The sequence below is a fragment of the Dicentrarchus labrax genome, unplaced genomic scaffold, assembly GCF_905237075.1.
Source record: "Dicentrarchus labrax unplaced genomic scaffold, dlabrax2021, whole genome shotgun sequence".
Classification (NCBI taxonomy): Eukaryota; Metazoa; Chordata; class Actinopteri; family Moronidae; genus Dicentrarchus; species Dicentrarchus labrax.
Genome location: NW_026136713.1, coordinates 7465512 through 7488113, shown reverse-complemented (window position 1 = coordinate 7488113; position 22602 = coordinate 7465512). Strand labels below are relative to the sequence as shown.

Sequence of the window (22602 nt, the reverse complement as noted above, 5' to 3'; positions counted from 1 at the left end):
TCGGATTTGAACCGATGGCTGCTGCAGCAAGGACTCAGCCTTGGTACACGGGAGCAATACAAGACAATTTTAAAGCTATAGTAAAGTTGAACTGGTCACAAAGTAACAGGTAACTTAGCTCTAAAATAAATTAAAAAGTACAATATTTGCCTCTGAGGTCTAGTGGAGTAGCTAAGGTGGTAAAAGAACACATTCAAACAGAAGTACAGATATTTGTGGGAAAAAAGACTGGAAAAGTAGAATTACTGATTCAACTCACTCTCTCTTGTTGATTTTGGGAAGGTGTGCAATGATGCAACTCCACTCAAATGTATTAAACTAATGAGCTTGTTTTGAAAATGTAAGGAGTAGAAAGTAGAGAAATGTATCAAAAGATGGATGGTGTAAAAGTAAAACGTTACTAATACTCATGTAAAGTTACCTAAAAAAACTACTTAAGTAGTAGGAGTAGGAGTATTTGTACTTTGTTACTTCCCACCTCTGTGGAGTAAAAGTATAAAGTATCATAAACTGGAAATACTCAGTACAAGTGCCTCCTAACTGTACTTGAGTAAATGAACTTTGTAATTTTCCGTCACACTGCGTGGGGAAGCACACCTTTGTACTCGAGCAGCTTCTGACTCAGCAGTACAAATGAGAGGAGGATACGGAACAATATTATGTCTCATAACACCGCCTCACATCACACACACACGCTTACTCTGTACCCAACTCCCAGGGTGTCACTGTAATCAAAAGTGCCTGTTTACCTTTCATTACCGTCAAAAGGAGAGATTAAAACAAAGAGATGAGGTCAAAGCAGAGGGACATTCGCCGGGGACAGCAGCGTGGATAAATAGTGACAGGAAGAAAACGACAGGTTTATATATGAAAAATAAGACATTTCCTTTAATAACTTCTGTAACATCATGGTTGTATCCTGGTATCATTTTCAATATATTTGACGATGCAGTATACACTCTTATGTGGACATTGAATCGATTAATTGGCATTTATATACTAATACAACATAAAACTGCATTGTTTTCTACAAAGACATCATAATAGGGCACAAATGGTGTAGCAGCAAAAAAGAGTGTAGGTTTTTTTCTTTATACAGAGGCTACAGTAGTACAATGTATTTGCAGAGAAGAGATTCATTGCAAAGTACAGCTAAAATGAAGTTACAAATACATCTCTAAAGTATGCACTACGTCATACACAAGGTCACGGCTGGATATTAGTGATTATAAAATGTTATATAGTTTAGTAAGGGGTCTCTATAGGCTAAGACACTGGAGGCTAGAACAGGGCTACCTTTACAGTACAATGTAGACTGTGTACATACAAAGCACACTGATGTTTGATACTGACACAGATCAGGACATTGGAATAGGATATTAATATGTCCAAGCTGTATATCTTAAAGAGTTGTGATGTTGAAATGATACTAATACTTTCTGATGGACTTGTTGCTAAAATAAAAACTAATTTGGTCACAAGAAATAACAACTGGAGCCCCATAAGCCCTCAAAAAGTGATACCAACACCACAACTCTTTTAGGTGGAATGTTTTTGATGATAAGTCGTACATGTCTGCATGAGTGGAGCTTTTTCGATCTGAGTCCATTTGCTCCTTCAGTTTTGCCTTCAACTAAATTTATTTTTTTCCAGTGGACTAATGTACAGTATGTGCAAGTGCAATCTGTATTGAGGTTCAGGGATTTTTAGGCTTCCCAAAACATTTGTTTGCTTGTTCCCAAAATGATCAATAATCGAAGTATTGAAGAAACTATAATTGCATGAGCACAAATAGCTGCAAGTGAGTAAAAAAAATGTAGAAATTCGGTAAATACGCTTTCTTACTGAGAGTTAGATGAGAAGATTGATTCGACTCTAGCTAGATCAGCCACCAGTTAGCTAAGTTTAGCATAAAGACTGGAAGCGGGGTGAAACAGTTAGGTTAGCTCTGTCTAAAAGTATCAAAATGTCTATTAGCACCTCTAAATCTGACTATGTCTTTCTTGTTAAATCAATTCAAAAACTGAAGGGTAAAATTTTATGTGCTAGACTATATTTTAGCTGAAAGCAGTGACTTCCCACAGTCTCTGCTGGTTGCATGTTCATAGTTTGGCACAAAACCTCAACTTATTGTTTTATCAATATATATATTTTTATATATATTAAATAAAAGAGATTAACTAGTGAGTTTTTTAGGTGCATCTTTATACACTGACTTTTTTTTTAACCTTTCGACAGTCACTAGCTGTTTCCTCCTGTTTCCAGTGTTTATGCTCCAGCTTCATATTTACTGTGCGCTGTAACAATCTTCTCATCTAACTTGCAAATTTCAGAAGCGTATTTCCTATAGTGTCAAACTATTTATTTAAAGCCAAAAATTGCCAGTACTTTGAAGCAACAAGCACTTTGAGAAAACATCTCCTGTTCCACATTATCACACAGTGTCCAGGTCTGTACTCAGAGGACCAGTTCAGTGCTCCTCATATGAAAAATGCTTCCCTTCAGATTACTAAATCGCACATAGAAAACTCCTATAAGTTTGTCTAAACCAGTGATAATCACTACAGATCTGCTGCAGCTCCACATCTCTACACTGGAGACTATGCTTATTGCTAAATGTAAATAAAAAAACAACATCATTATCATAAAAGAGGTCTGACATAACACAGAGAAAGTAACAAAAATGCTCTAATACTTGGTCATTAATATGTTATGATATAGAGGTAGTGATTGAAGCATTGATTGACAGTAATAACAAACACTGAACAATGGACTCGAGCGTGGAAAAAAACAATTTCATCTCAATAGAGTATAAATACAGAGCTTATCACACCAGCTATTAAAACAAAGTTCTTTTGATCGCGGCTAACACACAAATAATTCAGACTCTGGACTTTGGGGAGACTACAAACATGAATGATGGAGTTTAAAAGCTACTATTGAAGCTAGGAATCCACTGGTAAAACTGAGCACAGGAGAAAGGGTCTGAATGAATCAAAAATAAGTTTAAACTCCATGACCCGCCATAATGCCTCCTCTGAGCTCCGGCTGCAGCCCGCCACACTGACTGACAAGCTGCTCAAGTCCTCATGCTTTCTGAAACTGTTGCAGTTCCAATCCCTGTTCCCACCCAGTAGCCAAGCAGTCATGAACTAACATGGAGTTAAACCGTGAGTTTCAGTCAGAATATAAACAAGTTATGTTCCAAATGAATAATACTCTTTCCATCCCGGCTCTAACACGCAACAAAAACAGCCATGTTTTCCTTTCACTGCACTGGGAACCGCTATTTGCTTGGTTTCTGTGTGCTGCGGACAACACTGCCCTACTGATTGTTTGAATTACACATTATAATGTATATAGTCTCCCATCTGTAGCCTGTGTGAGCCGTCTCTGTTTAAATTCAATACATTTGGGTATCGGTTTAGATGCAGCGTGTGTATGTAGCCGGCCACCCAGCGTGACTCTTTGTGCAGACGGATTAAAGATGAACAGAAACAAAACAAAGACACATCCTGCAATATAGAATATCTTTTCAATCAACTTGACAGAATTATAATAAAATATAAAACAAAGGCATATAATATAATATTAAATGAAGACTTTGCTGTAAATTGCAAATTTAAACAACTGACATATATTTGCACACTTGGTGTGGCACAAACAAAAGCTTATGGCTACCTGCATTCATTTCACATTGTGTGTGTATCATGTATGTGTGTCTGCTATAGCACAGAGTGAGTGTGAGTGACTGTGTGTGTGTGTCTGCATCTGCAGTGTCGTCTGTGTTCCTGGTATTATAAGTGTGAATGTTTGTGTGTGAAGCAGTGGACAGCCGCCAGGCCTCATTATTGTCATTCTCCTCACTGCCTAAAAGAGAGGCAAAGCGGCTGCTTTCAATCGAGGAGCCGAGGAAAGATGGAGACAAAAGGCCCAAATTAAACAAATGCTGGAAAGCGGCTTGGAGAGCCAGCCCGTGGTCATACGCTTTGAATGAGAGAGAACGGCTGCAGGGATAACCCATCTGGGTCTTTCAGTGGCGAGACCACACAGATACACTCCATCCCAGCATTCAGCTCAACTATAGGTCCACGCACACTGGGGTGCCAGTTCATGTGCATGTCCTATGTGCTTCTGGTATGTCCGAGTGTAGATGTGTTCATCTATAATCTGTTGCAGTTGTTTTTCAAATCCTCAACACAAAAATTGGCCTTGACTTCACCCTGGAATCTGTCTCAATGTGCAGTTTGACTATGAAAAAAACAAACTTCCACGTAGGACACCTGCATAAGACCGATCCACTTCCATCCACTGTTTTTGTATAGTATGATCGTTTGTGTTTCCACTGCTCTCTTGTATTCAAACTGCAGTCCAACCTCCAAACCACAGCAGAGCCGGGGCACTTTCAAACTGTGTGACTGTGTCCACCAAGAAAGAGTATGTTTGAAATTCACTTCGACTCTCGTTTAAAGTTGCCATCATGCTGCAATTTCATCCCTCCACTCATGGGATGGGTTTTGTGACTCTACATGTCTGTACACACGTACATTTGGACTGACAGAAGCAAGGAGGTGGGATGATGTTTGGCTGCAGGCACACACACACACAAACTAGGGCGCTGCTACAGGTTCTTGTGTGTGCTAATATTTCCTTCAGTCTGAGGTAATGGATGTCCAAGCGCCTGTATGTTCCATGGCACTGATGCTGAGGGTGGGCGATGAATCAGCAGGGATTGGTGGCAACAAGGATGTGAAAAGAAAGTGGGCGGACACATCAAGTCCTGATGGCATCACACCTGGAACAAACAATAAAGAGAGGAAGGTTTCAGCGCGACAGACAGCGAGCTGATTCTCACACGTATGATCGATTCTGCAGTTGTAATTGTCTACAATACGAGTCTGATAAAGGGACCATGGTCATATACTACTTGTCCAAAGCAAACTTACATTTTTTCCATCAATTTGGTGTTCAATGTCGTACTCAATGTGTATTAGGCAGAGCCTGGTGCAGCTAAAGGGGCTTCACTGAATACATTTCTCTAAAGTTACAATTGCAAAAATGTATCCTGATTTAGATTAATAAATTATTTAATTTGAGTTGTATTTCCAATACTTTCAACCTCTGTCTGTGTACAGTTGTGTTTTAGTTACATTATTAGTATGTTGTGTGTGGACTGACCTGCAGCGGTGAGGGTTGAGCCTCCGGTTTTTCCGACTGCAGCTCTCAGCTCTGATGGTGCAGAGGCACTGACAAGTCGTTGCATCCAGTGCCCACTTTCTCCCTCGGCAGGGGCGGCAACCAGGACTTGGAGATGGTGACGGAGAGGGAGAGGGGGAGATGCTGGTGGGAGGAGGTGATGGAGGAGGAGGAGGAGGAGGAGAGGATGGGAGAGGAAGAGTTGGGGGAGCATGGGTCCTGGATGGAACAGGGAACAGCAAAGTTACTTAAGAGTCTACAGCCGTGTGAGCCGCCCTGTGAGGCTGTTAGCTAAATGTTAACATCAGCATGCTAATATGCTCACAATGAGAATACTAATGTTCACCCTGTTAGTTTAGCGTGTTAGGATGCTAATGTAGAGCAATGGCTGATGGGAATTAATTAGATTGGGAATAAACTAAATGATGGACAAATTAAAAATGTGACCTGTTGATGGCGCTAGATGAAAAGTTATGAGATCACCAAAGTTTTGAATTGATCCTATGGGGACATGAACGTCTCACCAAATTTAATGACAAACCTTTCAATAATTATTAAAATGCTTAATTTAAAAACCACAAACGTCCATCTTACGGTGGTGCTACAGGAAAGGTCGGGAGATCAACATCCAACAGTTGTGATATTTCAGTCTAACTAACTTTGACACAGCTGGAGCCAACTATGGGATCAATACAGGCTCTAAGAGATTTAGCTGTTTTGCCATTGATCCCAAACCACGTCTTGAAAAATTAAATGCAGGGCTTGTTTAAAAATGCACAGTGCCAGTCTGAAACAAACCCACACAATGCGGTGTGGGGGAGATGTGTGACTAATGTGGGATACTGTTTCCTTAGCTGCTAACAAACTTGCTGCTCTTTCTGTCGGTCTGTCTTTCTGTCCGTTACCATGGCTATAGGCACTCAGTTTCTCCTCTAGACGCTCTGTACTTTCTCAGTCTGAGAAAGTTCTCCACGTCAGCTGGTCCATTAACTGGAGCTGGTCCGGCCTCCGTTTTCTCGGGAGTCTGGCACTCTTAATGAAGTTACTTAATGAGGCAGAGAGGGGCCATCTTTGTTCAGATCCCGATGACCACGCCTGCCGCTGGCATGGACAGAAGGGGTGGCATTTGGGAGCAAATTACACAGATTTCACCCCTGCCAGAGTCTGAATAAAGCCTGTTCTAAGTGATGGATGGGTGCTGAGGGACATCACACCCAAACCGAGCCACCTCTGGCCCCCGGAGGCCGGAAATGACTGACAGCAAAGTGAAGGGGAAGCAGATGAAGAAAAGAGTGGTGAGGAAAAGAGTGCTAACTCTGTTATCCTTCCCCACTCAGGACTCAATCACGGTACATGCAGCAGAAAGACACACATACCCTAAACTCACTTGTTCCTCTCAGATCACCAACAGGTTAATAGTTTAAAAAAGTTGTTTTTGTCCTTGAATATTTCTAACTGACCTTCTTCACAGTCTGAGCCGTAAATGATATAATATATAAATGTCATAAAACTGAATGAATAGTTGCTATATACTGTGTTGTTGCTTTTATAAGGCTTACTAGTCTTTTGTGTTTGGTGAAGCACAGAGGTGAATCCCGGGAGTGAGCCTGATTTCCCGTGTGTGTGTGTGTGTGTGTGTGTGTGTGTGTGTGTGTGTGTGTGTGTGTGTGTGTGTAGACGTGTGTGTGCGAGACCTTGGCTGTTGTGGCTGTAAAACAAATTGTCCTTCAGTAATAATGTAGACCAGATAACCTATTTTTTTTCCTAATACAAACATTCACACTAATGATCACGTCAACTTAGAGGTTATAACAGTTTAAGAATCAAATGTGTGTACTGAATAATCAACATACGCAGCTCCGATGGCTCCAGTTGTCTTCTGTCTGGACTTTCCTCTCTCCTTTTTCTTGTCTTTTCTTGTTGGCTTCAGAGAGGGTCTGTGGATATCAGACACACAAAATGTCACACACATTTAAACCATTTCATTTCATATTTATTTGGTAGGGACAGATATAATATACATAGATAACTGCAGAACAATTATCAAATGCAATGTATCAAAGGATTTATAAATATGAATGTATTCTTAGATTAACCAAATGTTCCAGATGAATGTTTATATTCCTTTACTTATTCTTTTATCTGACAGTTTTATGATTTAAATCATTATTTTGCCAATTTTAGTCTGTTCTCTATCCAGGTGAAGCTCTGGATAGTTTCTTCTGAAAATTAAGTCGGCTTCTTTCATTTGAAAATGAAATGGTTTGGTAGAGAAACAAGTTGATATCAGCTTTCACATTTGCACTAAGTTATCCGAAAATGTCAAACAATACTCAGCCCAAGTACCAACAGATTCCCAGAATATTTCATCTCAAAATGTTGTTTTCACAGATTGCTTAGCTTTAAAATAACCACTTATACAAACATTTAAGCCTTCAAAAAACACAATAAATCTCCTTTTCAAAACAGGAAGCTCACAATAGAGTCAGCAGAGTTTCACATAATGGACATTGTATTTAATTTATAACAACAATACAATAATTTAAAATGATTTGTCATTTGTCCTATGATATACAACAATATAGGTTCAACATTTTTCTCATATGATATCCTTATTAATATTAGTTCAAACATTAGGGAGATTGTCTTTTAAAGTATCAGAGATCCAATTCTAGTGTGTATTTTAAAGTACATTCATATATTGATCAAGTACAGTCCTGAGGTACTGAGGTATTTTAATTTCATGCTACTTTACTTCTGATCCACTACATTTATCTGAGAGCTTGGGTTAAAAGTTATTAAAAGTACGGTTTTGGTGGTACTGCTACTTTTACTCAGGTAAAACATCTGAATACTTCTTCCAGCACTGTGTAGAACAGACCGCTGACCAGAAGGCTCCAATAATTGTCAATTACTGTTTAATCACATTTCCTGAAATAAACAGAAATCAACGAAGAAGGAAAAACAGTGTCATCAGTGTAGGCTATCAGGAGAGAGAGACACACCCCGAAAACATGCAGAAAATGTCATTGCTCTGGAAACATTACGCTTATTTGCTTTGCATTTGTTGGCCACGTCCACACTGTCTGTGGTTTGCCCAGCTCTGTCCACTACAGTTTGCTGATCCCTATCCTCTTTATCATTTTGAGTGGCCAGCCTTTATTGAGCACAACCTATTTACTTTGATATATGCTGGTACTCTCAAAGTGCATCTGCCCTCTGCTTTACTCTTTGGCTTTCCTGGTTTAACCTCCCTATCTCTCTGTTCTAATCCCATCTGCTGCAAACTCTATCAAACTATATCAAATCATGGGCACAGTGTTAACCAGCTTAGCTCTGACAATATTAACAGAGTGTGCTGCTGCTGTTGTCTTTGGAGCTCTAATTTACTATCATGGATGCGTGACTCTGCTCCGTCAGTCTGTGAGAGAGCACATGGCAGGGGAGATAAAATCATCACTATGGTGACAACAGGATGCGGGCCGTCCCAGGGGAAGCTGGGAGAGAGTCACACAGATGCTAACTCACTGTGGCGCACACACACATAAACACACAGAAACAAATATTCACACACACACACACACACACACACACACACACACACACACACAAAGACTTTCACACAAATTTATACTAAAACATAGAGAATGTACACATGCACACACATACAGAGTGAAAAACCAAACACACTCATATGGACACATGAATCCCAAACAGGGTAAAAAAAATAAAGTTGTACACACATACATTGGAATCCTTTATTTATGTCCACATCCTAACAGGAAGCACGGGGACATAAACATTAAAGATGTAATCATATGATTGTCTGGTTGGACCTGCCAGTATGAAGTACACAAACAAACAGAAATGTTCCTTTCACAGTAGATGTTGGTCCTTCAACAAACCTGAACAGCACAGTGTCTACCACCTGAACATATACAACATGTATATTGACCTACAGTCAACTTAATTTCAAACTTGATTGACATAAGTAAACAATTACAGTGAAGAATTCATGTTTCCTGCAGTTTTAAACTATGTCATGAAGGCAAAAAAGTTGCATTTTTGTTGTGGGGAAATGCAGTTGCACTGTTTGGGAAACTCTATGATGTGATGTTGTATTACCAGCCTAAATTACAATTAGTGTCCTATTTTTTATTGGACTATTGCTGTTTAAATGCACCAGTCAAACAAGGGTGAGTGTGTCAATTCCTCACAATGTTCAATCGAGAAAGAAAACACTGACTTGTTTCATGGACTGACATCAATGATGTGTGATGATGTGAATTGGGTAATTTCTTGCATATAGTAGGGAGACATGGGCTGGACAAAATGTTTGAAATCAATGAAAGCCTGCAGGGCTCAGATAATGAATATGAGAACAAGTAGCTGACACTAAATGTAACCTCTTTTCAAAGCTATTAAGTCACTTCTGGATCCTTTGGTTGTTTTTGACTCTCCTGACTACGTCCTCATCAATAACATCATCAGCAGAATTATAAGAGCATCATTAGGCAACGGAGAGGGTTTTATAAAGTCATTAGAGACGAAGGAACATGAGATTTCACAACAGCAGCTCACTGACACACAATTAAACATAAAAGAAGAGGAGAGATTAAACAAGTGTTACCTTATAGTTGGTACTGGCTGAAATTGTTCTTTTAATCTGCACACAGATAAAACAGATGGTGTCAGTGTAAAGGTGCAATGAGGTCAATAGACAACAGGTATATCATACAGCTCTGAGCTTTATTACCTGCATTCACACTGGCTGTGCTCGATGAAGGGCAGCTCAATGAGCTCATGTTTCATGAAGGAGGTTCTCATCAGCTGCGCACAGATCAGAAAAGAATCACGTTAAACATCCTCTCAGAGTTTTCATTACTCCTGTTCTACACTGAAGCAGGTAGGGGTTTCATTTGTGTGTTTACCTCCATGGTGAGTGTGTGTGTGAGCGAGGGAACGCACTCCAAGGCCTCGTCAGCACAGCAGCCACCACATCGCCTCACCGACACGCAGGACGGGACAAAGAGATGGTGCGTCTCCCCTGGCAACTCCCGCCAGACCTCCACCAGAGTGTCCCGAGGCTCACAGCCACTCCGCGAATAAACCTCCAACCACCGCCGCACTGGTGGACGGACACAGATCAAATCAACACAGTCATGATTTTGTTTATCAGCTCAGTGAAGTAGTGCAGGACTCGCTGTATGAACAGGGAACGTACCTTCCCGACCTTCCCTGGATTTTGGGGAGTCTGCTGGCCGCCAGTGAGCAAGCTGGAGGAAGTAATGAAAAAGTTAATGTGAAAAGCTCTGTTTCAATAAGTTTAGGGTTTCTGGGTCAAGATGACCTGTTAGATATAATTCAGCACTGTGCTTTAGATTCATGACGAGTGGTAGCAAAACCTGGGTTAATAAGTACTTTGGTATGTTACAATCAAAGAAAAACTACTTTATATCCCTAAAATAATCTCATATATATATATTATATATTGTAAATGCTTTCTACAATAGATTTCTGCAATATATAATCATTTAAACCTAAAAACTTTCCTGCAAAAATCTAACTAAAAGCCTGAATGTATCTGAGTTTATGTTCCACCAAATGTTTTTAGATGATATCAAAATATAACCAGTGTTCCAGTGTTATAAGAGCATGGAAGATAAACTTTTAGTCAAAAAAGGTTGCATTAGAAACAGAGCAATGGTCGTAAACACATGAAGTACATACTCCCCTCACATGCTACAAAGCATTTGTTTCAATTATTATATTATGATAGTCATTAAATTAAGTAATATTGATGTTACAAATGTGTTTGACAGTGTAATAGTGCAGATTAATATGCTCTTATTCATCAATAGTCAAGATTTCTTTCTGAACTTACCATTATATGCTGTAATCTAACTATTGAGCGACTGCCTGCACCCTCCTGTTTAACACTGTTGTAAAAAGCTGCTGCTGCATATCAACAGATCAAAGTATTTCCTGTTAATGAATACCACAATATTTCACACCTGGGATCTGAACATGAAAGGCTCAGTAATTCATGGTGATAAATGACGGGAGGAAAGTGAAAACTCTGAACTTTGATAAACATGCAGGCGTGTAAGAGCAAGCCTACAGTAGTATGACTTAACTAAATCAAACATCCTCCTTTAATATTTTGAAATATTTCCTGTGCTGATGGAGTCCATTGGTCCATTTGAGCACTGAAAATGTCTCTATGTTTCTGAACGGGTTGTACCTGCTACCTTTGCCCTCAAGTCTATCACCTGATTATGGTGTTTAAAACACTTTCAGTAGCCCCGCAGCAGTAGATAGAGAGAGAGAGAATCTGCCACTGGATTTCTCAACAATGGACTGTTAGAGTCAGTGTGCAGCTGGGAGTTGAAATAGACCACCTGCTGCATTGTTTTCTGGTAGAGATGGTTTGTTCTGACAATAATATAAATCCATTATTTTATTGACCTCTTGCTCATGTTGTGTGTGTGCAGTTTACTCTCACATACAGTTTCCTAAAGTCACCTGTGTGAGGGAAAAATAACAGTGGTGGAAAGTAACTAAGTACATAGTAGTTACAGTATTAAAGTACTTCATATTTTAAACTTTATACTCGACTTCATTTTAGAGGCAAATATTATAGTATTTACTTCACTACAATTATATTGCAGCTACGGTTACTCATTCAGATTAAGATTTACCATTAACATATAATAACTTCATAAAATACTGTGTATTGTTAAATATTAAACCAGTGATTCCAAACCTTTTCGGCTTGTGACTCTTTAAAGATAAAAAGCAGTAATAATCTGGGCCCCTTGTCATGTTTCAGATGATTTGTGAGCAGCAGTCCCACCAAAGAGAGATTTCTCCTCTAAACTCCAGACAGTTTTATTGATAAACTGTTTGAGGCCCAAAGAGGCTGAATGAACACAGAAAAAGTCCAAAAATATCTGATGTTTTTTGTTTTGTCTTCTTTCCTCTGCCAATATTATCTCAGGAGCTCTCAGATTTATATTGTGACCCTTTGGAAGGGTCCCACCCTTAGGTTGGGAACCACTGGACTAAACTACCTAAACTACAGAACGTAGCTCCACCTTGACCAGCTACAACTGTAAAAATGCTGCTTACACACTGATCAGTGATTAATAATCAAATAATGTCATATATGATAATATATCAGTCACAGGGGACATTTTACTGCAGAACAGGTGCTTTTATTTTGAAAAATGTGGGTATATCTAGCTGATAATACTAGTATTTTTACATATTTTATTGGTCATTTTGCCTGAATAAAGGATCTGATTTTATAGCTCTGTAACACACAGAGCTACAAACCACTGTGTGTGTGTGTGTGTGTGTGTGTGTGTGTGTGTGTGTGTGTGTGTGAAGACCAAGGCCACTTGTAAGGGAATGTAGACTTTGTCCAGTTGCCCCACTTTTAACTGCTCCACCCCCTTTCTACCCTCACACACACACACACGCACGCACGCACGCACGCACGCACACACACACACACACACACACACACACACACACACACACACACACACACACACACACACAGTGGTTTGTCCCACACTGATTCTGAGTTAAGCTGGGACTGAAGCCATTTTGTGACTGGTAGCTTCAGTAAGTGTGTCTTTTCTGTATCAGTCTTTGTGACGAGGATAAGATTACCTCCTTTTTGGCAGCCATATCTGAAGGGAGCTGGCACACACACACACACACACACACACACACACACACACACACACACACACACACACACACACACACACTCCTGAGTCCCATCCCAGTGCCATCTGCACTGGTATTGATGTCTGTCTACTGTCTAACACGTCTAACTCCCAGCCACTCCCAGAGCACACTGTACAGATGGGCCAAGTGTGTGTGTGTGTGTGTGTGTGTGTGTGTGTGTGTGTATGCCCTACAGCTACACACCATCTCCTCCACACTGAGCGTCATCATTACAAGAGGAAAAGGATGACCCCTTTTTCACATAAGCTGTCAGAAAAGCAGACAGCATGAGGGCAGAGTCTCAAGTGAGAGACAGCAGCTGTGAGCAGGTGAGGAGGCTGTTTGGTACACGCCGCTGTGTGCCATGTAGTGTCTAGGATGATGCATCAGTAAAACACACAGTATACAGCAGCACGAAGTCAGGGCTGGATCCCACACCGCAGCAGAGCACTGCCTGTTCCTGATACAAGTCTCCAGACATAAATAAAAAACCAGCACATGCAGGTCTCTCTCCATGTATGTGTGCCTGCCACTGTGTGTGTGTGTGTGTGTGTGTGTGTGTGTGTGTGTGTGGAAAATGAGCCCATATGTCATGTCAGTACAATCAGTTTATCATTTCTTATGAATGATAACTTATAATAACCCTGCTTTTAAATAACAAAAAGATAAATGTTGTGGTATTTTCTAATGTGAGGCCTTTAATGTATTAGAGTTCATTCGGCTTAAGAGCTGAAATGATTAGTTGATTAATCTATTAGTCAATTTGCAGAAGATTAATTGCCAATGATTTTCAAAATCAAGAAATGTATCAAGTAAAAATATTTTGGACTTAAGACTTCCCCTTAGTATTTAGAAACATTTCAAGTGGCTTTTTGTATGTTCAGATATTTTACAGACTGATGAACTAATCTATTAATTGAAAGAAGAATCCACAAATTAATCAATAATGAAAATAATGGTTAATGGCTTTACTAATGTATAATACCTCATTTACTAAAGCTTTAAAGATCAATTAAAAGCCATTAATAACAACTTTTATGTTGTCAATCATCTCCCAGCATGTCGCTTTATCTTTTTAGCAAACTCTTTAGTTAATTGAAAGACCCCTCAAACTGATCTGAAATAGTTTAAGGAATAGACATTTGGGAAAATACAGTTTTCTTGCACAGAGTTAGATTTAGACAGTTAGATGAGAAGATGTTGTTCTGCAAATAGGAGCTAACTTCCAGTCAGTAGCCGCTTAGCTTAGCTGAGCTTAGCAGAAATCCTCGAAACTGACTTGGCTCCTTCCACCTGTTACAAAATCTGCCTACCACCACAGCTGAAGCTCACTAATTAACACTCTGTATATTATTTCTCACAACCTTACAGAAAACTAGGTGTAAAACCTACAATACAACCTTTTTGTGGGGGCTAATATGCTAATATGGACTATTTCTTTGCGCGGACCCGTTGCCAGGCAACCAGCAGAGACCCTCCAGGAAGGGACTGGTCGAGTGAAAAAAAAAAAAAAAAAAAAAAGTCGTTTTAACACTTAAGTTTGTTGAACAGATAAAAACGAGATAAAACATCTGAATTAGTGAGTTGTATAGATGCTGGTAGGCAGATTCTGTTAGCTTTGGACTGAGCCAGGCTCGCTCTTTCTTACTGTTTCTTGTCTATATGCTAAAATAAGCGAACCGGCATCTTCTCATCAAACTCCCGGTAACAACGCGGGTAAGCATATTTACTATAATAATAATAATAACAACGCAGTATTCCTTTAATCTTAAGATTGTTCATGATTTGACTTTTGGTCCTGGTGTCCTGCAGCCCTTTAACTAAAGGTAAGTAGTCTCCCACAACCTGGCAACCCGAGTGTTGTTCTTACAATTGATATATAACTGATCTACAGAGCTTTAGTAAATTATAAACTGTTTGTATGTAGTGAGAGGAGACAATAAACACCACAAAGTCTCTATAAAGTCATCACTGAACACCACAGACAGGCACAGACAGCCACAGACAGGCACAGACAGGCACAGACAACCATTAACTTCATACACGGATATTATAGTGAATCACTGGCCCTTCAGTGACAGGTGTCATTGACCTCGGGGATAACTTCCACAATGTCCCACATGTTCTCCACAAGACCAAATCCATTCAAGGAGGATATTACTTTAGTGACCACCACTATATATATATATAAGCTCATATAGCTGATGGCAGGCTGACCACTTTACACATGCACTCTTTTGAGGTCAAATACATACATACCTTGGCATGGGAAGTCGGTATTCTGGTGAGCAGCAGGAATTGAAACATTCCTAGAATAACTTGAAGCATAATCCCCATTGTGCAGGAGTCCAAAGGGGCACGCAAAAAATATTTTTGGACCAATCCAAAAAAAGAAAAGGAACAAAAAAGAAGGTGCTTTGTCCGGCTATGGCTTTCCCTTCGCCGATCAATCGTCCGATTAAAGACGCAGAATACCCGCTTTCACTCTCCAGTCTCCCTTCCTTGAAAGGACACCCATGGTGGCATCCTCAGTGTTGGAATAATAACTTTACCTTGTTGCATCTGAGCTCCAGTTATTGTCTCAACTATAACAGGAGTCAGCTCTCAACCTAAACTGTAATTAATATAATTAGTGAGAGTATAGCCTCAAACAACGCTTCTTCCAGTCATTTCAACACACAGACAGAACATATGCCATTCTCAAGTAGGCCTAATAATTTAACATCTAGCCGTGGGAACAACCTTCAATCCCCTTAAATTCCACTGAGACTTGTTTAAACTTTGAGTGATGCCTCCCTACATATATTTCAGGGCACCGTCAGTCTATTGGTCCTGATCCCATGAAACCGGTCCTGAGGTCCGGGATGGCGTGATTGGAGGACCATCCAGATTCCCGCTGAAACGTGGTGCGATCATAAAAATCCTGTGTGGCTAAAAAAAAAAAAAACAATCACATCATCCAGCTACAGGACGTTTATCCGGTAAAGATCCGACGCTGTAGCCCGCCGTGCAGAGGGACAGTGCCGCATATTCCACTCCCCTGCTCGGTCACAGACTGGCGCTCCGTCTGAAAATGTGACGTTTCCTCTCCAGGCGCATCTCCCCGGTTTTTTTTTTTTTTATCCTCTTATAAATGAGGCTAGAATAACATCCTCCACTGACACGGCAGTGCAGCTACAGTGGAGCCGGCAGAGCAGCAAGTCCGCAGACAGGCAGCTGGAAAGGTAGCAGTGTTCATTAGTTGTTGTGATCGGTTTCCTCATTTCCTTTGCCCTTGAGACGCACGCAGCGTAACCATTGCGCTGCCAACTTTTTCCAAACAGGACAGGCGCACTGGATACAGGTGCAGCGTCTCTCCTGGTCCCAAAGTAGAGGGGTCGGGAGGGGGGGGACCTCCAGGGGCCCCTTAGCAAGTAGGGAGAAGGGCTGTAGCTGTCACTGAGGACACTGAGGTCATGTCCTCGATATTATTTCTGGAAATATGGGGGTTTTTAGTTGAGCCATCTGCATGGGATCATCCTACTGCTGATTTCTGTATTTAGACAGCTGAAACTATTGGTTAATAATTTCATTGACAATTTTAAAACTGCAAGTTTTGATAATTGTTTGAGAAAAAGTGTCAAAAATCCACTGGTTCCTCCTGAATATTCACTGGTTCTCTTATTCCTCTATAAGTATATAATAGTCCGGCACAGAGGGAGTGGATTACAGTAGTAAACTGACTATCTTTGGTTTTTGACTGTTGGACTAAAAGAACAATGTGAAGATTGCGGTCAGGATTTTTCCTTATTTTCACAAAGACCAAAACAATTAATTGAGAAAATAATCAGTAGAATAATTGATAATGAAAATACTTGACTGCAGCCTGTAACTTCATAATCAGCAAATACATTCTCTTAATATTAAATAATCTCCTTGGAAGTGTTCTGGAAATATCTGGCACTAATTATAAGTTTAGGAACTCTATGTGGAGCCAAGCATACAATAAAAATATGATGTATATGGAGAGTAAAGCTTCTATGAATGAATGATGAATAAAGATTTACCTCAGTTTAAACTGAGCACTTCTTCCTCCATAAATCAACAACTATAAACTCAACAACCTTGTGTCTGTCAGCCATTTTCACAGTAGTAAAAGTACCAAGTGTTAATTACAAATTAATAATATTAACAATGGCTCTGTTCATTCATGTGTCCCAGTAAGCCACGACAGCATACACAACACCAGGATCCTGAAACTGAGGCAGCTAAATGGAATTCAGCCATCATCAATTTGATTGTTTTCACCTGCGCTGTGTCAAAAAAGGCTATTTGCCCTATAATTTGTGGACCCCTTAAGTAAAGTGTAATCTTAAATGTATAGAAAATATAGTTAACTGAAAAATTGAAATATGATAAACCGAGTGTGTTAAAGTCTGAGAGCCAATTTGTTATTAATGATTTATCATTTCTCAAACAATAAATCAGAGTATTATTTCAGTGCATGATTTGACACACTTTTCCTCTGCAGCTTGTTGAACTAAAGATATAAGTCAATTAAAACTGTCTTCATAGAGGACTTTCCTTTGTAGTCCTGTAGCCGCCTTTGATATAAGGCTTGTCTTCCATCAGACTGTGTGTGTAGGTACGTAGGTATGTAGGTGCACCAGAATCTCAGTCATTACGGTGTGTTTGGGTTATGAGGGGGCACTCACACGCCACATGAGGGTGAGGGTGTCTGTGAGCTACGTATGGATATGTTATCTCCCGCAGAAGTCTCAGGACAGGGGACGCAAGAAGACAGAAGGAAAGAGGCAGTATCTTGTCTTAAAACATAACTCACAGTAAAGTTCAGCTCATACCAGTATTTGTTTAAAAAGAAACCAAGCCTCTTTTCCATGATGTCACCAGCAAACACATGTTGTGTTCCCTGGATGTTCTTATGAATTGTTTCATAGTTTTCATATGAATGTAAATATGCAAATAAACATTTACTGCATCTGTAAAGTCAGTTTTCAGTTAATCACATCTGCAGCTCCAAATAAGATTAGAAGTTTAATGGAGAAGTTCACGTTCACAAAGTCTGACCACATAATGGAAAATAAACTTCTGAATTCTGAAGTAGGGCAGATAAATAATTATCTAATTAAAACAGCACTGACTCATCTGTGTGGTTGCTCATTAAAAGGCAGCGGCCTACATGTGGAGGTCAAAGTGTCTCGCTAACTCTATCTGAAGAAATTAGTTTCACTGTAGAAACATTGATGAAAGGTTAATAAAATTCATTTTCCCCCCGAAAATAATAAGAAATAAAAACTATAAACAGGAAATTAAGATTTATTTTTAAATGCAACGTCTGTTTCAAGAACCAAACCACGTGTGAATGAGACATGAGACAAACGGGAAGAAGTGAGTGAAGAGAAAAGGTTGGTCTTTTAATCTCTCTGACATCCCTTTGTGGAAAGAAGTAAGGCAGTCAATACAGGAACAATGACAACAATCTATAATATCTAAAAACTGAAGGCAAAATGGTAAATGTTGGCTCTGGGGGAACTTCATCTGTAATTTGCACATTTTCATAGTCTCAGTATTCTTAGAATAATTTGATTATCAATAAATACTCAGCGTCACTCTTTTCAAGTCTTAATATTGATCTTTTATAGATTCCATGTCTACTGAATGGAGGAACTTTTATGATGTGTTGGCTGGAAATGCCAATGTTGCATTTCTACAGTAACACAGAGGCTCAACAGATGAAGCAACGAGCAGTTAAGATCCACAACTGTGAACACTTTGGTTGGAGAACCGTTATTACTGAAACTTTTGACTTAAGTTAAGTTGTTATACAGCAGCCGCCTCATTCACCCCCCAAACAGGCTCATCAGACCTGAGAGAACATTGTGGAAAGTCCTCGTCTGCAACCCAACATATGATTTTAATCAATATAAGTTTGGGCTGGAAACACTGGCGTTAGTTTTTCTGACTCGTCTTCACTTGATCAACTCACCAGTCTTTATCTGACATTAATTCACAGTTATCTGTGAGCCAGAAATGAGGCTGAGGACAATAAAAAACATTCTCCTGTGAGTTCATTTGAGGCAGATAAAGTGTTCATTGTGGCTACGAGAGGTTTGTGTAGGCTTGGAGCGTCTGGACAAATATATCCACAAATGGAGTCCATCGCCAGTTGTTTGCCAGTTATTTGTTGCTGTGAAAAAGGTCTTAGTCTCCCTCCGAATAATGATTGAGAGCCGTGAATTAAGCTTTAAACATATCACCGAACCCATGCAGTAGCTGAATCCTTCTGTCACATCACTTCAAACATTCTGTCCGCTAAAGATGCTTAACAGACCAGTCCAGTCTGAGATACAGTTCAAGCTTGGTCATGAAGAAACACTTGTATGATGAGAAGAAACCCTCCTTCATCACACCCATGTGCCACCCTGTGCATCTTCAAGTGAGGACAAACACAGACAAAAACTTTAAAATCCTAAAACTAGTTCCACATCCATTCAAACTCCATCATCACTGAGCACAGCTGGAGACTCCCCTACTTGTCCTCTCCATCGTTGGGCCTCTTGTATTTCTCCAGAAACTCAGCATGTTTCTGCCGCAGGATTTCTGTCTGCTTCCTAAAACCGTTGGCCCTAAAAAAAAAAAACGCAGAAGACACCTCCAGACTCAACTCCAAGAACCATCCAATAAAAGGCCAAAAAAATATATAATAATTTGAAGGAGCTGCACTCACCTCGCCCTCTCTTTGGACTGATTGTAGATTTCTGTGATGACTCGATCTTTCTCGTCCATGAAGTTATTATGAACTTCTTCCAGTTTCCTGAAAGAGTTGGAGTAACACTTGAATCACAGAATAACTTTGCTTAACCCAAAAACTTGTTGCTCAGCGGGCGCTCTGTATGCTCAGTTTGTATTTATGAGTTTGCACAGCTGTTATAACAGCTCTTCAGATCATCAAGTGAATCTCCACAAACACAAGTGGCACAGAGTCGGTGTGTGAAAACAAATACAAGGACACGAGACATGAGGTTGTGCCAAGACACATGGCACAGACACATGTCCACAAACTGTCCCATTTATCTGGATGTGAACGGGCAGCACAGAGTCCAGGAAACAAGATGGCTGCTGTGGGAAGTCGTGTGTGGCAGAGTTAAAATATCAAGAACAAACAAAAAGAGCTGGTTTTATACCTGAAGAAGATTACGTGGGCTCCGACACTAAGCACCATGGTGATGAGGCAGTAGCTCATCAGGCGGAAGTTCCTCCTCCTCTTCTTCTGCCACTCCTCCGCTGACATCTCCTGTGCATGAGACTGACGAAACTGCTCCCAGTAACGCATGTTCTCCTGGGAGTCCGTACTGATGGTAAAGTAGTTTAAGAAAGATCGTGATTCAAAAATAAGAAGGTGGGACGATGGTACAAATGTTAAAAAAAATGTTTTGCCCAAAGTCAATTTATACTTGCCCTATACAAATTATTTATTTATTAGTGGTTATGAACTAACGACAAAGACCCTCTCAGGTTTCAGTTCCTTCACAAGAACAGCAAGTCCACAAGGCCACAGTCTTCTTGTTGCACAAGAACGTCAACCAATTGAATTTTTTTCCCCACGCTAACAGTTTTAAAGGACGTGGAGGAAGGTCAGACTACGTAAGCGGAATAAGCATAAACAGATTGTGTGTATGTTCACCTGGCTCTGTAGCTGGTGTGACTGGAGGTAGACCTGAATGCCTCGCTCCCGCTGTATGGATGTCTGATTTTGAAGTCATACTCCTTCCTGCTCAGGTCCTTGCTCAGCACTCGGTAGGCCTCGTTCAGCTCCACAAACTGGCTGTGCAGTGCTGGGTTGGAGGGGTCGCTGTCTGGGTGCAGCTGCATGACGACGAGTGGGTCGGTTACAATAATGAAGTGTACAGACCAAACCAACCGGTGAACCGAGAGATATTCTGGTGCAGGCATGTTGCACTAACACACAAAATATTACTTTCTGTGTTAAACACATGCATACATATGTATGGTCTGCAATCACAACAATGCTTTTTCTTTTAAGGGTGAGTTGTATCACCTCTATTCCAAAACCACAAAGGTAAATACACATGCACATCCTTATTTACACAGAGAGCCACAAAATGAAAACAAACAGTCAGGAAGCCCACTGTGGGAACAGTTAAAAAGTAAAAACTTAGTTGTGAAAGGCTGCCCTCATGTGGTCAGATGTTATTTTCTTAAATGCACAGTTTGTTAATAAGTTCTGAGGATCCTACCTTCTTAGATTTGTCAAAAAATGCATTTTTAATTTCCTCAAAGCTCGCATCAGATTTAACTCCCAGAAGATCGTAGTGGTTCACAGCTTTTCTGTGGCGAGAAAGCAAAGAACTCAAAACCAAACAGGCATTCAGACCTGTGCAAAGGAGAGTACATAAACACAGTCACTTAGTTGTGTTCAGTCATTGATTAAATTCAACACACACACACACACACACACACACATATATGTATACATTCAAAGTCTACCTGTGTGCATAGCTTTGGGAGAGCAGGCGCAGTCCGCTCTTGCAGCACCAAAGACAACTCTGACATAGACGCAGCTGAGCCTCCAACTGCATGATGGGAAATATATGAGGACCTGTGCAGACATGACAGATGTTAACATCAGCAATGACACAAAAAATAAAATTCCAGGAGATGCAGGAAGTCATCTGAAACCAAAATATTAATAACCAACTGGGCAGACTCATGGATTCTAGCACAGTATGAACATCTGTTTAAAATACTTTTGGCTATTAGAAACAAAACAAAAACACAGAAATGGCTGCACACTGGATTTCAAGTGTCAAAGAAATACCTATTGTCTTCATGTAATTCAAAGATCCTGTATAATTACTGAGTCAACCCAAATATTTAGATATTGATAAAAGAGTTTCAGATAATGACTGAAACACTGGTGTTAAAGTATTTCAACGTTGCTATTAGACAGTTTTCCTTTCTTTACCTTTCAGTGTGTTTCCATTGAAAACGCTGCAGTCAGCAGCTGCCCCCTCCTCTGTTCACATGTGACCTGACTTAGGACAACAACAGGGGAAGAGGTGAGCCAATTCACTTCAAAGGGAGCACTTTAACACCACCAGCTGATCCTATCTAATTCATTCACTTTGACACCGGGCAGCTTTGGGACCCAGTTTATTACAGAGCTCAATACGAGTTAAACACGACTACTTTAACGTCGTGTGTCCATATGAATCGTTGTGTCAAACAAAGAGCAGACAGTGGCGCTGAGTTTCCAACAGGAACACTTTGTTCTGCTAACTGAGCAGCAGAGCTAAAGCTAGCCGGGGTTAGCTCACTGACAGTAAACACAGCTTCATCTTCAGACAGCAACTCTCTGCTACTGTTAGCCCGCGAACAATTATCTTGTTGTGTAAAAGATGAAGAACACAATGCTACAAAATCTGAACAAGTCTAAAGCCAGGACTTTAACAAAGAGAAGTGACATACCAGCAGCACTCAGTTTCATAACAGTGGCTGTACTGTGGGGCTGTTGCATAAACAGTGAAGCTGGCGAGTACAACCGGAAGGCGGGAGCATGCCCCTTCAAAATAAAGCACCAGTTTGTAGACAACTAGGGTGTTTTATGGATCATGCAGTGGGCCACGTCCTGCCACTGCTGTTTGA

The 22602-nt window shown here is 40.3% G+C and overlaps 2 protein-coding genes across 4 annotated transcripts; both read right to left on the bottom strand.

The window, feature by feature from the left end:
- Positions 1 to 860: 860 nt before the first annotated feature.
- On the bottom strand, positions 861 to 16283 carry vegfba (vascular endothelial growth factor Ba). Its single transcript, XM_051420614.1, has 8 exons — positions 15196 to 16283; positions 10421 to 10472; positions 10128 to 10324; positions 9953 to 10026; positions 9827 to 9862; positions 7050 to 7133; positions 5179 to 5415; positions 861 to 4795 (listed from the first exon to the last, which is right to left on the bottom strand). Exons 1-8 carry the CDS (start codon positions 15271 to 15273, stop codon positions 4774 to 4776), a joined length of 780 nt encoding a protein of 259 aa, XP_051276574.1. The 5' UTR covers positions 15274 to 16283; the 3' UTR covers positions 861 to 4773.
- Positions 16284 to 18236: 1953 nt separating this feature from the next.
- dnajc4 (DnaJ (Hsp40) homolog, subfamily C, member 4) lies at positions 18237 to 22490 on the bottom strand. Of its 3 annotated transcripts, none has more exons than XM_051421145.1 (8): positions 22426 to 22490; positions 21923 to 21992; positions 21445 to 21556; positions 21195 to 21285; positions 20621 to 20802; positions 20121 to 20288; positions 19664 to 19750; positions 18237 to 19562 (listed from the first exon to the last, which is right to left on the bottom strand). In XM_051421145.1, the coding sequence occupies exons 3-8, from the start codon at positions 21534 to 21536 to the stop codon at positions 19466 to 19468; spliced, it is 717 nt and encodes a 238-aa protein (XP_051277105.1). In that variant the 5' UTR covers positions 21537 to 21556; positions 21923 to 21992; positions 22426 to 22490; the 3' UTR covers positions 18237 to 19465. The 3 variants fall into 3 exon arrangements, with proteins under 3 accessions (XP_051277105.1, XP_051277107.1, XP_051277108.1); XM_051421147.1 differs by having other exon boundaries at positions 21923 to 21988; positions 22426 to 22454; XM_051421148.1 differs by lacking the exons at positions 21923 to 21992; positions 22426 to 22490 and having other exon boundaries at positions 21195 to 21331.
- Positions 22491 to 22602: the final 112 nt, after the last annotated feature.